The 15,945-nt window shown below is 46.0% G+C and overlaps 1 protein-coding gene across 3 annotated transcripts; it reads right to left on the bottom strand.

Moving 5' to 3' along the window:
• Positions 1-2,862: 2,862 nt before the first annotated feature.
• On the bottom strand, positions 2,863-14,182 carry LOC309453056 (uncharacterized protein). Of its 3 annotated transcripts, XM_082076177.1 has the most exons (6): positions 14,050-14,182; positions 13,791-13,958; positions 11,659-11,757; positions 6,175-6,304; positions 3,959-4,042; positions 2,863-3,311 (listed from the first exon to the last, which is right to left on the bottom strand). In XM_082076177.1, the coding sequence occupies exons 1-6, from the start codon at positions 14,083-14,085 to the stop codon at positions 3,211-3,213; spliced, it is 618 nt and encodes a 205-aa protein (XP_081932303.1). In that variant the 5' UTR covers positions 14,086-14,182; the 3' UTR covers positions 2,863-3,210. The 3 variants fall into 3 exon arrangements, 2 of the variants coding, with proteins under 2 accessions (XP_081932303.1, XP_081932304.1); XM_082076178.1 differs by lacking the exon at positions 6,175-6,304; XR_014186680.1 differs by lacking the exons at positions 6,175-6,304; positions 11,659-11,757; positions 13,791-13,958; positions 14,050-14,182 and adding an exon at positions 11,434-11,517 and having other exon boundaries at positions 3,261-3,311.
• Positions 14,183-15,945: the final 1,763 nt, after the last annotated feature.

The following is a 15,945-nucleotide window of genomic DNA, read 5'->3' as shown; positions in this document are numbered from 1 at the left end:
ATGTCCCCTGTATATGCAGCAGGCATCAAAAGTTTCTCCTCAAAGTGTCTGCAGGCCGTGCATCTGCACCAGGAAGTTCTTAGAGGCCAGAACTGAAACAAGACTGTGCAGCTACATCATCAGCCAGAGCCCTCAGTTGCTTCTACGATCACCTGTGACTCTTGAAGTGGTGAGTCATGCTGATGGGCCTGACAGAGCTACTTGACTCAGTTTCCTGTTCGGCATCCTGTGCCCTTGTCTCACAGCTGCAGCTGCTGGAGCCAAGGGCATGAATAACATCTGGTCTGCTGAAAAAGGTTTCTTTTCCTAATCTGTGTCAGTTTAGCAGCTTTTATTCCCAGCATTGCCTGCTGTAGTGCTGGGAGGTACTGTAGCAAGAAGTGCTGTCCTCCTCGGTAGACCAAAGCAAGGGAAGGATGTTGTATGAGAAGAGACCTGCATGGGCTAATGGGTCTGCAGAGAGATCAGACAACCTCACGGTGTGACAAGTATGTACTGAAAAGGAAACCAATATGCCATTGATTTATATGAGCATTGTCACTGCTATCCTTCACTATATTCTTTATTGTCCTGTAAGCCTGCTTGCTGTTTTGACAGAGCTAAGGCTAACAGAAACGCAGACCTGGTACGCAGAATGAGTACTCTTGTGGAGGTGGACTACTTAGTGTTAGCTGGGCTTAAAGAGAACAGTTTTCCATGCCTGGCCTCGGTCTTAATTATTAGCAGAAGTCACGTGGACACTTATCCTAATAAAGATTGTCTCCCTCCAGAGAACTCATTCTATTTTGAAACATCAAAGTGATCACATGCACTGTTAGTAGACAGTCCCATTTGTGCTGACGACTGCTAAATTTTATGCATTATGCACTTCATTATTTTTTTTTTCAAAATAACATGTTGAGCCATGCCTGTGATCTGCTTTTTCAGGGCAACCTGAAGACCAGCTGAAGTTCCAATTCGCTCCTGTATTTCCTGGATCCTCGAGCTAGTGGTGATAGTTTATTAGTATCAGCAGTGTTGTGCTTTGACTCCAAATGCTGGAGGTCTTGGTGTAGAAACTGCCAGAATCAGTCAGGTTTTGTACTGGAGAAGCATCAGGGTGAACTGGTGCCATCAGAGAGACGTGCAAGTCTGTGCAAGTCTGTGCAAGCTGGCAAAGCCTGGCTGTTTGGCCAGTAAGATGGGGTCTCCTATAAGAACGGACAGAAAACCCTGCAGTGTTTGTTCTCCTCAGCATGTCTTTTTGGGGAGAGGTTCCAAAGCCTTGTGTTCCTGCGGCAAAGAGCTGGGTAGAGTGTGTGATGGCAGATAATGAAGCTTAGTGGACAGCACAGCTGAGAAATGCAATTTGTCCTTCCTCTCATTTTCTCTTGAGATTTTTGTGTTGCTTCCTCTGCAAACTTGTGTTCTCCTGCAAAGGTGGGTTCTTGGTTTTCCCCAGTGGTTTTTTGAATGCAAGATGGCTTGGTCTTTTAAGAGAGGATTTTGTGCAGAAGCTTTGCATTTTGCTTTGCTGTTTGCGGCTGTTGGTATGAGACTTTCCCTGGATCATGCCAAGACACAGGAGCTCTCAGTTGTTTCTCTCTACTGCGGGTGTGGCTGGGGCTGTCAGATGATGGCAGGGCCTTTGGGAAAGAATTATACTGAAACAGGATGTTTATCTTGTTAAATAGTATGCATCTGTTCAACTTCCAGATGATTGTTAAGGCAGGAATGCAAACAGGAAGACAGAGGTTTAATCCAATTCTAAGACCTTGGCCTCTTTCTTGCATTGATTTCAGATCAAGCCAGGAGCATACTCTGAGGTCCCGCCATCTTCTCTGTGCCTTCTCAAGTGTTTTGCTGAAGACTTTAGTCTCTGGTAATTCTGGTATTGGGCTATTAATCTGATGAGCTGGCAAAAGCATGTATTTAAGGTGAAACTCCAGAAATGAAACTATGGGCACGTACCCTCAATTCACTGTGGCAGATCCAGGTGAATTTGCCCACCCTAAGCAGGCAGCTCCTGTCTTCTCATCCCTGGCACGTGAGCCTGATTCAGCAAGATAATGTGGCTAACCTCTCTGTTGTCTCCTTTCTTTTAGTACGTTTTTGTCTGTGCCCTGGGGTGAGACAAGAGACCCTTCAAGTGGGTGCAGGAGAAATCTTTGGTGTGAGTGAGATGGGGCAGTAAGTACTGCCAAGGAGCATTTGGATGGATTTGTGTGACTGTGCCCACAGTGGTGGCTCGGCTGTGCGTTAGAGCAAGTGTTCAAGCAAGAGCTTTCCAAGGGAAAGAGGGTGGTTGTGAAGGGTGGTAGAACTTCCCTAAATCTTTGGGTCCCATGCCACAGTAAATGTTGTACCCTTACTGGGTTCAGTAACATGATGTATTTTTCCACAGGACAGATATCTCACCTCTGACTGGAGATTGCTGAGGGCTTTATGGGCTGCTTCCTTCAGGAGGGTGGGAAACATGTGGTCTTGAGCTGTATCTTTGTGAACCGAAAGTGGAAATTTTGGAGAGAAGGTCCTAAGCTGCTGGTGATTTGGGCTCAGCACTGAGGGGCGAAGCCTCCCCAGCCAAGGGGCACACACCCAGGTTGTGTGGCACCTGGAATGCCCCCTGGCACCTCTGAGGGCTGTGGCCAGAGCTGGGGGGGGGGCTGGTGTCCAGTGGGGAGGAGGCAACATGGGTCACCTGTGAGGGCTGGCTCTGGTGCCTGCAGAGGTAAGTGGCTTTGTTGTGCCAGGGAGGATCTGTGTCCCTGAAGTGCAGGTGGCTGCAGTTGGCCTCCCTGTGTGTCTCTGGGTAGAACTGGGGTTTGGGTTTTTCTTACTGTAGACAGAAGACTTTCAGCCAATAATATTTTTGCATTTTAAAATTAATTTTATTTAAAATATGGGATACTTCTGATGAAATTGTGGGTGCATAGGTTTTTATTGTGTCTCTGGTCAACATCTGGTTTCTGCTGAGGGAAGACTGAAGGCAATTACTGAATGGCGATACACACTGTCCCCATTTTCTGCTTAACAGCTCTACCTAGGCTCTTCAGTAGTAAGCCTCTCTTCTAATAAGCAGAAAAATATTACATCCCACATTTTGTTCTGCAGAAAGCAATCTTTCCTTCTTCCAGAAAGAGCACTCAAACAAATTTCATGGGATAAACATCCTGTATCTTCACTGTCAGCAGCAGAACAGATGTAGGACGAAAACGAAAGAGCTCAAAGTTAGAACAGAGGCATATGAGACACCAGAGGTCTAGTGATGGCCATGTTACAACCATCTTCAGTATTCTGCATGGAAAGGGTACTCCTTGTGAGTTTTGGACCTGAAAGAAATCAGAGGGAGTGTTATTTTCATGGGTTATATAGATACAAATGTTATGTAGAGGTGCGTTGGATACATGGAGGAGCTACCAAGGGAAGATCTGCAGATCCTCCAGTTTCTGTTAAAGTTGAGCAGGGTTGCCATCTAATCTTTAGTCAATTCAAAGTCAAACATCTAGTAAGAGAAACAGCTGGAAAACACCTCTTTGAGAAATCAAAACATTGTGAAGAAAGACAAGATTAGAGAACAGCTCCACACTATGGAGGGTCCATTTTGAGTCATGGACCCCTGAATTAACGGATAGAGGAACAAGTTGTGTTATGAACATACGAACTATTTTATGAACATTGTTTATTCTTATATATTTCTTGCATGTTACTCTCTGTGGGCTCCAAGCAAGCTGTGCCTGCTGATTCATCCACAAGCCACAGAACAGGAAATATCATATAAGACCTGTTCATGTGTCCTCTCCAAAAGTAGGCTTGACTTATCCATCTGTAGAGTGTAGGTAAGCATAAAGAAACAAAACGCCCAGTCCTCTTGCCCGAGGAGGACTTAGGAAGGGTGAGAAAGGATCACTGTTTGCTTTGCAGGGGGAGGCCATGCCAACCCCGAAGGGCAGCACCCAGGTCACTCGTAATCACTCACCGTGAAGTTCTCCAATATATGCTGCGGTGTGACAGACTTGGGAATTGCAATCACATTTCTTTGGATCTGGAAGTGAAGGAGAACCTGCAGGAACAGACCACTGAGTCAGAGAGGATGGCTCCTGCTTTGTAGGAAGCAGAGTCTGTTCTAACAGCTGTTTGCCATCAAGTCAATATTTCAGTAGAACTAAACCCTTTGTGTGGAGCTGCATTTCAAATAATTTCTGTCCCTGTGGCCTAGGTAGCACTTCCTGGAGGGTGAATAGGGAATTGGTGGAGGCCCATATGGAAGGCCTCCTTTCCCATTCAATTTTGAGGCAGTTAGTTTCTTCTCTTCCCACCTGGACTTTCAGCAGTCCATGGAAGGCTCTCATTCTCTGCAAGAGGACTTGAGAGGGGAAATGATATTTGAAGATGAGTCAAAAATGTTTTTGAGGGCCAAAGAGATAATAGTATCATGTTTTGGAGGCCATAAGAGAAAAAAATCTGCATTGTTAGGGAAAAATCACAGGAATGTCACAATTAATGGGGAATGAATGGAGATTCTACCTAGTCCTAAGCTCTGTTTTCTTTAATGGCTGTGTTATAGGAAGGGGTACCCACTGTACTGCACCTACCTATCTGTGCTGGGGTTTTGTTTTGCTTGGCTGCAATCTCTCTGATCTTTGGGTCATCCAGAATGGAAGCATCCTCCGGCTTAGCCGTGCACAGAGAAAATAAATCAGTGGCAAGAAACCTGCATAGAAAGATCCAGCCTAGCAACAGAGATGTGTATCTAGAGGAATGATTAGTAGTGCAGTTGTAGACTCAATGTCACCAGCATAATCCATACCAGCTCCCTTGAAAATTGCAAAGCATTCTTACTGTGGCCTGTCGGGAGAGCCAAGGGGACAGTAGGCAGCTACAGCAATCCCTTTGGATTGACAGTACGTAATCAGCGTCTCCTGGATGTGAGGTATGGATGACATTTGACCTGCCAACACAGAGGCACAGAGGCTGATAGTGGAAGAACTGTTGTAATATTGTTGAGCTCTGTGGATTATCTCCTAATCCAACTAGAGGCTGTCTTTTCCCCTAATTTACCAGTGGCCTGCATGGTAATATGCGTCCTTAGTATGGAAGGCACCTATTTTTACACAAAATGCATATACAAGTTTTGCTGTGGGAGTTTCACAAAGCTCATCTCTGGGTTCTTTATTCTTCCAGAAAGAAAGTTTCCAGGGAAACACTCCAAAATTTGTAAACAGTGGTTCAGCAAGGTGAGACAAAAAAACGAAGTATCTGAGTGCCTTGAGTACTCAGAAATATCCACAGAGTAGCATTTAGAGTATGTGCTGTGTCTACTTCATTCTTCCTTTTTCCATATCCTCATTCAACTGTAACCAGGTCTTTATAATTGCTGAAAACTATTCACCTGCAGTCACTTAGCAGTTTACCTTGTTATTTGCAGGCTTGTACTTCAGTCCTGGCTTGTTCAGGATTCTTTCAATCTGCTTGTGGTTAAAGTTGGAGATCCCAATGGCTTTTACCAGACCAGCATCCACCAGCTCTTTCATGGCCTAACATGAAGCGGGGCAAAATTGTCATCTGGTATGCAAGACAGATCATTAAGATGTTCTTCCTGATGTGGTTTGTTTCCCATCATGAGGAGCACAAAATTGCTATTCAGAGTTGCAAAGTTCTTGGAGGGAAGAGCAAGTACTGGTACATTACTGCCGTCTCACCCAAGCCCAAATTCTCATTCACTGAGTTTGTGGAAATTCACACCAAGTTGCATGAGAAACAGAACAGTCAGTAATCCACTATTGTGCAAGCACTGAAGGGCAGTACCCCACGCTGTAGGCAAGATCTCAAACTAAAATGCCTTTGTTTCTGTAATTTTTTTTTGAGCAGTTCAAGAAAGGAATAAGAACTGTATTGAAGACAATTGTAGAGTTGTGATGGTCAAACAATGATCTTTTTGTAACATCAGTCTCGTCTGCAGCTCCACTGAAAGTGATTGTGCAGCTCAGTGTGGGTCAGGCACTCATGGAAAAGGAATAACTAGGTAATGACTAAGCATGTACATTACGAAAAGCTGCTTTGTACTGCCTTGTGTTCCTTTCAACTAATTATACACACATGAGGCAACAGTTCTGTGACTGCTGAAAGTAATGAAAACATGGAAGAGGCTGATGCGGACAGAAGATGCATCTCTTCTGCTATGGCTGAGCTTACCTCCCATGTTTGTAGAATTATCACTGTTGCCAGGTATAGACATGTCTTTGTCATCTGTGGGAAACAGCTCATCCTGTCCTGCTTGTCCACGAGAAAGAAATGCTTGAAATAATCTCTGTTGGGATGCTAGCTATGTAAAAGAGCCAAACAGGAATGTACTGAGCTAAAGCTAATAGTGCATGAAAAAAACTCATCATTCTTATCATAACTTAATTAATTCTTTAGTCATTTCTTATTCTTAGTTCATGCAGGGTCATGACACTTTTGCTACTTACTATCTCAATAAAGACAGGTATTTCTGCTTCAGCCATTGAAGTAATGTTTCACAAAATGCATTCAGGGAAGATGTTTACTCATAGATCAATATCCTGGAGTCTTACACAAGTTCACTTCATGCCATGTTCTGTTATGCATGTAATAGCTGCTTCAATTGCTTATAAAAAGGTATATGGAGGATAGACTTTGGTTCTGTGAATTTGTACTGGAGTACGTCTGCTGAAAAAGGTACATCTGACCGATTTCCAATGGGGAGGCTTACTGTTTAAGTTGCTGTATTAGGAAAATAAGAACAGCCTGTAACTAGACAGCATGGCCAAAGCATTTTGAATGGTTGGAATTTTCTAGATGCCACAATATTACGTGGTTTCACTTGACAACCTTGTTCACATAAAGCTAACTAAGGCAATATTGAGATAACGGAATGAAGTTGAGTTCAAAAGCATTAGGTAGAGATTTTGATCTGGGTGTAGCAGAAAGGAAAGGCTAAGGGTATATGTGTGTGTATATATATATATATATATACACAAATACACACAAACTGACATAAATCATTAAGTACATGTAGTCTGCAAAAGTTTGGTATTGAAAAGCTTCATCTTTTGAAATCCAAGGTCTGTGAAACAACACTAAGGCTCCTACAGGCAAAGTCAGCTCAGTCTGGACTGTGTTAAGCACTTGGCAATTAAAGAGAGAAACGTAAAACAGAAGCATATTCTTTCACAGAATCACAGAATCACAGAATCGACTGGGTTGGAAAAGACCTCAGAGATCATCGAGTCCAACCCTTGGTCCAACTCTAGTCCGTTTACTAGATCATGGCACTAAGTGCCATGTCCAATCTCAGTTTAAAAACCTCCAGGGACGGCGAGTCCACCACCTCCCTGGGCAGGCCATTCCAATGCCTGATCACTCTCTCTGTAAAGAATTTCTTTCTAATATCCAGCCTAAATTTCCCCTGGCAGAGTTTAAGCCCATGCCCCCTTGTCCTATTGCTAACTGCCTGGGAGAAGAGACCAATCCCCACCTGGCTATAACTTCCCTTCAGGTAGTTATAGAGAGTGATGAGGTCACCTCTAAGCCTCCTCTTCTCTAGACTAAACAACCCCAGCTCCCTCAGCCTCTCCCCATAGGTCTTATGCTCAAGTCCCTTCACCAGTCTTGTTGCTCTTCGCTGGACTCGCTCCAGCACTTCAATGTCTTTCCTGAACTGAGGGGCCCAGAACTGAACACAATACTCCAGGTGTGGCCTCACCAATGCAGAATACAGGGGAAGGATCACTTCCCTTGTCCTGCTGACCACGCTATTTTTGATACAGGACAGGATACCATTGGCCTTCTTGGCCACCTGGGCACACTGATGGCTCATGTTGAGCTTCCTGTCAATTAGTACCCCCAGGTCCCTTTCTGTCTGACTGCTCTCCAGCCACTCTGCGCCCAGCCTGTAGCGCTGCAGGGGGTTGTTGTGACCAAAGTGCAGCACCCGGCACTTGGCCTTATTGAACTTCATCCCATTGGAATCAGCCCATTTTTCCAGTCTATCCAGATCCCTCTGCAGAGCCCTCCTGCCTTCCAGCAGGTCGACACTCCCTCCCAACTTGGTGTCATCAGCAAATTTGCTGATGATGGTCTCAATCCCTTCATCTAAATCGTCAATAAAGATGTTAAATAGGACTGGACCCAACACCGACCCCTGGGGAACACCACTAGTGACTGGCCGCCAGCTAGATGCAGCCCCATTCACCAGCACTCTTTGGGCCCGGCCCTCCAGCCAGTTCTTAATCCAGCGTAGAGTGCACTTGTCCAAGCCATGGACTACCAGCTTTTGCAGGAGTATATTATGGGAGACAGTGTCAAAGGCCTTGCTGAAGTCCAGATGGACCACATCCACAGCTTTCCCCTCATCCACCAGGTGAGTTACCTGATCATAAAAGGAGATCAGGTTGGTCAGACAGGACCTGCCCCTCCTAAACCCATGCTGGCTGGGTCTGATCCCTTGTCCATCCTGAAGGTGCTGTGTGATTCCATTCAGGATGATCTGCTCCATAACCCTGCCAGGCACTGAGGTCAGGCTGACAGGCCTTTAGTTGCCAGGGTCAGCTTTGCAGCCCTTTTTGTGGACTGGGGTAACATTGGCCAATTTCCAATCATATGGGACCTCCCCAGTGAGCCAGGACTGTTGGAAGATGATGGAGAGAGGCTTGGCAAGTTCTTCTGCTAGCTCCCTCATCACCCTAGGATGGATCCCATTTGGTCCCATTGACTTGTGAGGATCCAGATGGCTCAGTAAATCACCAACTATTTCCTCCTGGAATACAAGGGGCCTATTTGGGTTCCTATCTCTGTCAACCACCTCCAGACATGAGTTGTCCTGAGGGCCACCTGTCTTACTGGTAAAAACTGAGACAAAGTAGGTATTAAGTACCTCAGCTTTCTCCTCATCTTTGTTAACTATATTTCCCTCAGAGTCCAACAGAGAATGGAGATTTTCCTTGCCCCTCCTTTTGTTGTTAACATATTTGAAGAAGGACTTTTTATTATCCCTGACAGAATTGGCCAAATTAATTTCAAATTGCACTTTTGTTTCCCTGATTTTTTTTCTGCATGATCTAGCTATTTCCATAAATTCTTCATAAGTAGCCAGCCCTTTTTTCCACAGTCGGTAAAGTCTCTTTTTATTTCTGATTTCATTCAGAATCTCCCTGTTTAGCCAAGCCGGTTGTCTTCCCCGCCGGCTAGCCTTTCGGCACTCTGGTATAGCCTGTTCCTGTGCACTCAAAACCTCCTGCTTGAAGCATGTCCAACCCTCCTGGGCCCCCTTGTTTTTAAGCATTGTTTCCCAGGGTATGCTCTGAACTAGACTTCTGAACAGGCAAAAATCTGCCCTCCGGAAGTCCAGCGTAGAGGTTTTGTTAATGGTTTTCCTTGCATCTCTGAGTATTGAGAATTCTATTATTTCATGGTCACTGTGCCCCAGGCGGCCTCCAACCACTACATCTCCCACCAGCCCTTCTCTGTTTGTAAACAGTAGGTCTAGCGGGGTCTTGCCTCTGGTAGGCTCATTTACCAGCTGATGAAGGAAATTGTCCTCTATACACTCTAGGAACTTCCTAGACTGCCTCTTCTGTGCAGTATTGAGCTCCCAGCAGATATCCGGCAGGTTTAAGTCACCCACAAGAACAAGGGCCGTCGATTTTGAGACATCTGCCAGCTGCTTGTAGAATAATTCATCTCCTTCATCATCCTGGTTGGGTGGTCTATAACAGACACCCACGAGGATGTCAGCCTTGTTGGACTTCCCTCTGATTCTGGTCCACAGGCACTCAACCTTGTCACTGCTGACCTCAAGTTTAACAGAGTCAAGTGACTCTCTAACATACAAAGCCACCCCTCCACCTCTTCTACCCTGCCTATCTTTTCTGAAGAGCTTGTAGCCACACATAGCAGCACTCCAGTCATGAGAGTCATCCCACCATGTTTCTGTGATGGCAATCATGTCATAGCTTTCCTGCTGCACGATGGCTTCCAGCTCCTCTTGTTTGTTGCCCATACTGCGTGCATTAGTGTACATGCACTTCAAGTGGGCTGCTGGTTTCACTCTTAATTCGGGCTTTCCATCCTTAGGCTGATCTTTGGAGAGCCCAGTTTCAATCCCTTCCCCCTTCAAACCTAGTTTAAAGCCCTCCTGATCAGCCCTGCCAACTTATGGGCTATAGTCCTCTTGCTCTCCCTAGAAGGATGAAGCCCATCTGATTTGAGGAGAGTAGGTACCATGGAGCTTGCCCCATGGTCAAAAAACCCAAAATTTTGACGGCGACACCAATCCTTAAGCCACCTGTTGATGAGATGAGCTTTTCTACTCCTCTCTCTATTTAGTTCCTCATCCATCCCAGCTAACACAGGAACTGAGGCGAATATCACTTGTGCTCCCGTCCCATGAACTGATCGACCCAGTGCTTTAAAGTCTTTTTTAATTATCTTGGTACCTCTTCTGTTGATGTCTTCGCTGCCAACTTGGACTACTAACAGGGGATAGTAGTCTGAGGGCTGAATTAGCTCTGGAAGTCTTCTATTAACGTCCCTCACCCTGGCCCCAGGAAGGCAGCAGACCTCCCTGTGGGATGGGTCTGGGCGACATATAGGGCCCTCTGTTCCCCTCAGAAGGGAGTCACCAACTACTACCACTCTTCTTTTGTTTTTTCTTCTTACAGCTGCAGTTGTGATCCTTTTTGCAGGTGAGGTCGATCCAGGGGGCTCTCCAGGTGGATCCTCTTGTCTATCCTCTGCCTGATTTTCAGGGTCCAGGGCCTCATATCTATTTGCTAAGGGCACCAAGGGAGGTGATGGGGTTCGAGAGAGGGTTCTTTTACCTCTCCGATCAGGGACCTGTTTCCATTCCCCCCCATCAATTAGATCTGTTCTATCTGCCTTATGGCAGGAGGGACAAGGCTTTGCCATCTCCTGTTGCACACCCTTAGGATTCAAAAGAGTTTGACCCCACCAGTCAATTTCTTCCTCACTCTCCCTAATGCTCCTTAGTCTCTCCACCTCTTCCTTAAGCTCTGCCACTAGGCACAGTAAGTCATTGACCTGGTCACATCGTACACAAGTGCCTCCCATACCATTCTCTGGTGCTAATGCCAGGCACAGACACTCTGCACAGCCAGAAGCCTGGGTGGCTGCATCCTTCTTGGCAGGTAGTGTCTGTGTAGACACACTCTTTGTATTAATGGTAGCAACAGCTTTCCTTTTTCTAGAAACCATTGCTACCCTTAGTTAGATTGGGGACAAGAAAAGAAAACGAAGCCCCGGACAAACTTACCTACAAAAGCTAGTTGTGTCCAGTCTACTTGCCCTGCCACACCCCAGTCTGTGTCACCAGCAACAAGTGGGAGGTTTAACAGCAAGGAGTGACAGAACCTCTGAACCCTACTGCACGAGCAGCCCCAGTCGCTGCTGCAGCACGGTGTGGGTAGTGCTCACCTGCCTCACAAGCACGTTCACCTCCCAGCGCCTGGTGGGCAGCAACGCGTCCCGGTGGGCAGCTGCCCTCCCGGAGGCTTTTTCAAAGCAAGAGGGAGGGGGTGTGACCCGCGTCACCGTGGTAAGTGCTGTGCCACGTCAGCCGGCTCCGCAAGGGCTGCCGGGTAGTCCCGCGTAGCGGAATCGAAAAGGCGACCAGAAACCCCTCTCTTTCCCTTCTCTTACCTCTGTAGCTTCGAGGTTTTCGCTCACGGCTCCGGCCGAGCTGGCTTCAGTCAGCTGATCCGAGGAACTCCATGATTCTGTAACATTCACTCCATGATTCTGTAACATTCACAGAAAAGAACTACTATCAGGCAGTGAAGCACAGCCCTCCTTCCTGCAAGGGGTAATTTCCAGATTTGTAAAAGAAAGGCAAAGTGGCATAGCTTATGCTTGCAGCTCGAAGGCCTGATCTTAGTGCTAGGTCTGCCTCTCCCACTATCTAAAGGGCAGAGGATGCTTTGCAAGCAGCAGTCTCAGGGCTAGAGATCAAGAGCTTGTCTCACATGGCCAGAATAAATCCGAGTAAGCAACACGGTGCAGTGCTGGTACACACAATAAACACGTGGTCTTTTTGAACTGAAGCAGCAATAGTGCTGCGTCACTGCCAGTTGAGGAAGTCTGCCAGGAGGGAAAGCTAAGGGCATTGCTCTTACTGTACCTTGAACCTAAGAGGCCAGTGCATGAGGTAGGGAGCCAGGTAATCGTGTTTCATGTCGGCAAGAGTCTTCTGGCATGCTCCGTTCACCAGAGGTTTTTCATAAAATGTGCACCACAGCTAGTGCACATTCTGTCCTGCACAGGACAGAAATGCTCCATCTTTTTTGGGAGGCGATATGGAATTAAGGCATCCTAGTGCTCTTCAGATCAGGCTTGCTCTGTGATGGGACTGGCACACGATATTGAATTTAGCATGTACAGTAGCAGTACACAAGATCAGGCAGATCTGTAGTAAAAACTCCTATTGCGAGGTCAGATTTGTGTAGAAGAGGATTGTGGGAATGGCGGGATGTATGACTCCAGCCACCTGGATGATAAAAGAAGATCAATACTAACATGACTGTCTGGACGGTCAAGGAAGGCTAATACTAACATGATTAAATCACAGCAATCATTCAAAATTAAGCTGCCTTGGACAGGTTATACAGGGTTGTGTTTGTGAGGAGTGATAGCCTGGACTGACAAATACATGGAGGAATGAGAATGATATCTCGGGCTGGAGGACTGCCCCAAGGATGTATGGGTGTGTGTATGCTGGGCCAGAAGACCGCCCACAAGATATGCATGAGAACGTGACTGAAAACAGTGAGTGTGGTGTGTTTGGAAGAATATTTTTTGAAAGAAATATCCTGTTTAACCTCTTGGTCCAGGCCTGTATCTGTAAAGCTATAAATTGAGAAAGAGTTAATTAAAGAGAACTCAGCTCAGCTCTGCCTGGCTCTGCTCTCACTGCCAGCACAAAATCTGTGTGTCTGTATCTCTGTGTGTGTCATTTTCAATCACCACAGAGGATGGCTTAGCTCAAGAAAGCTTTCTGTCAGATTTGACCATTTGTACATTTCCGGTAAAAAATTTAGGCAAAGCCAAGAAAAAATTTAGGCAAAGCCAAAGAAAAAAAAAGGCAAGCCACAAAAAAGTGGTTGGCAACAGTCTTTACTAAGGTTAAGAAGTAGCTTCATAATCCATCTTAATATCCCATTTTCCTCAGTAAGCAAGAGAAAGAGAACTCACCAACCACACCTTCCTTTGGACAAGGGTTGAGCAGATTACACTGTCCCAAGGTGCTCAGAACCTCATCTTCCTCACACAGCAGAAACACCCCTTTGGCAGGACTGTGAGCCCAACTGCTGAAGGAAGCACCAGCCACTGCCAGGATCATCTCGTCCGCTGTGCTTTAGCAGTCAGTGAGGTGCTGTTACCAAACTGGTTCTGCCTCTGTATCAGTCCATGACACCAAGTGATCTCAGACCTTTGTATTGTGAGTTTCTACCTTGGTGGTGCCACCTGGCTCACTGCCTTTTCCTGCATCCCTTCACCAAATGGTCTGCAGCTGGCCTTGCTTCATCCATCCCCTAGCACCTCCAGGTCTCCTCAGCAGAGTGCCAGACCACAGCAGGGTGCAGACACAGCATATCCTTCCTAACTGTCTATACAGAATGAGGTCAATCCGTAAGCTTGTATCAGGAGTGACTTGGATGATGTTATGGATTGCTTTATCCTACAGCATGAAGTTTGTCTCCAGTACTTAAGCTTCCTACTATGAAAAACTATAAGCAAAGCATTCCCCCACCCTGAGTGGAAGACCAGATCCTTACCTTACTGATGATGAAGAGGTCCTCTTGTTTCACAACGCCTTCCTTGATTTTCTGCTGGATACCCTCCCCAACTTCCTTCTCATTCTGGTACACATAGGCATAGTCAAAGTGGCAGCAGCCAGCATCCATGGTAACCAGCACTGCAGCTGTTACTTTCCCAGCTGGGGACTAAAAATAATGCATAAATCTTAAGAATCTCAAATCAGCACCTATTAAATACCTTTATCTGAGCAAAATAAAAATAGAAAAAACACCTTACTGAAAGGAATGCCTCTCCTCCCCCACCGGAGGTCATTTACTTTTCTTCCTTTACAAGAACAGGATTTCTTGCAGTCATAAACATGGGCTCCATGGCTTGAAGGCAGTCTTCAGCCCTGTTTCCATGCAGGTTCAGCCCAACAGTCAAGGAGAGCAGAGCTTGAGACACCAGGCTGGACCAGGGCGAACAGAGTTTTCTGCCAGGCAGAAACGATACTGGTGCTTTTCTAGAAGCTGTTACCTTCCAGGTTCCCAGCCCCACAGGGGGCATGCTGGCTGTGGTGCTCAGCTGCACATACACCACCAGGCCCCTGCATGCTGTCTGGGCAGCCCTGCTGCAGCCACCTCTTGCTCAGCTGGTTTAATAATGACTCGTCACTGGCCAGGGGAAGAGGGTGGATTGGTGCCTGCTCTCTGGGTCCTCCCATATCTGCCAAACAGGGCTGTGGCTTTGTAGACTCACACAGGTTAATATGAAAGCTGAAATCAATTAAAAATCGTGGAGCTCATCATCCAACTGGGCCATGCAGCACTGTGCCCTGTGGACCTCTCCTAGTGGTGAAGATCCTTAACAAAAGATACTGTCTAAGGGCAGCTGTGTGCTGATCCGGCTTGTGTTTGTGCAGGGTTCAGCTCCTGACATGGGTTGTTCATTTGTATCTCGCTTGTGATACATGCTGGGTGTCGCAGCACGCTATTGCAGTTCACCCCATTGGTTACCAGGTGGACTCTGTTTCTTTTAGTGGCACTTTGGCCCACAATTTGAGGGGCTTGTCCCAAAATGAGTCATGGAACAGGAGTCCTGAGGTAGGAGAAGAGACAGAGGCCTTGCTGTCAGCTTATGGAGCTTCTCCCTTGCTGATGGCTGAGGGGTTTTGGGATGAGGAAGCACTGAGCCCTTCTGGGCTCCATCCCCACGACAGTGGGGTCATCCCTTGACAGAGTTTTGATACCCTGCACGTTGATGGAGTGAGATGGCTAGAGAAACCTTGGTGTGAGTTTACATAGGAAGAAGTAGTTGCTTTTCACCACACCCCTGAAGATGACGGTATCTGTTCTTCACAGGCTGGGAAGTGAGTCACAGGGGCAAACAGGGAAGCTTAGGCAGGGCATGAGTGGCATAGATGAGAAGTAAAACTAAGTACCAGATTTTTCCCCAATCTTAACAGGACCATCCCTCTTGTACAATTGCAAAGTTACCTGTTTTTACTTTTCACTTTTCTCATTGTACAGGCAACAGGCATATCTCTATGGCTTGTTTTTTAGCGGCCAGTGCATTCATAAATGAGAGTTTCATCCTGCCTGGAAAGAAATGTCGGTGTAGAAGAGAAAAGGTGTCCTGTAGCTATGTGGTCATTGTTGATGTCATATATAATTAATGTCATAAACTAATACGTCTCTTGCACAAAAACAGAGCAGGATGGGAGGGCGTATTTTAATATTTGCCACATGGGGGCAGAATTAAACTTGTGTGTGACTGCTGCTTTTGAATTTCTTAAATAAACTCTCAGCAGATTGACTTGCATATGGCATTCCTTAGATTTTGTAATAATTGGAAGGTGGAAATCTCTCTTCATCTAGATCTTTTCCTAAAAAAGGATAAAAAGAAAAATAATGAAGGTGGCTTACATTTGTAATAAATAAGTAGGTGTGAAAATTTTCTGGTAGGGACTCAAAAGATACAACCTGAGTTTTGAAGAGGAAATTAGAAATTATCACTAACATACCAGCTTTCTGGATTGTCTGATCCTAAAAGGCACATAAAAGAATTTCTGTTTCCCTGTTGTCTTTTGCACTGAAATGTATGAGACTGCTTTTCCTGCCTCAACTCACCACTTTCTCAAAGATGTTCCAAAACTTAAGCTTTCAAAGCAGTCCCATATGCACCAGGTGGAGG

The sequence above is a fragment of the Streptopelia decaocto genome, assembly GCF_964273445.1.
Source record: "Streptopelia decaocto genome assembly, chromosome: 1".
NCBI classification, from domain to species: domain Eukaryota; kingdom Metazoa; phylum Chordata; class Aves; order Columbiformes; family Columbidae; genus Streptopelia; species Streptopelia decaocto.
This window is presented reverse-complemented; position numbering and strand designations above follow the sequence as displayed.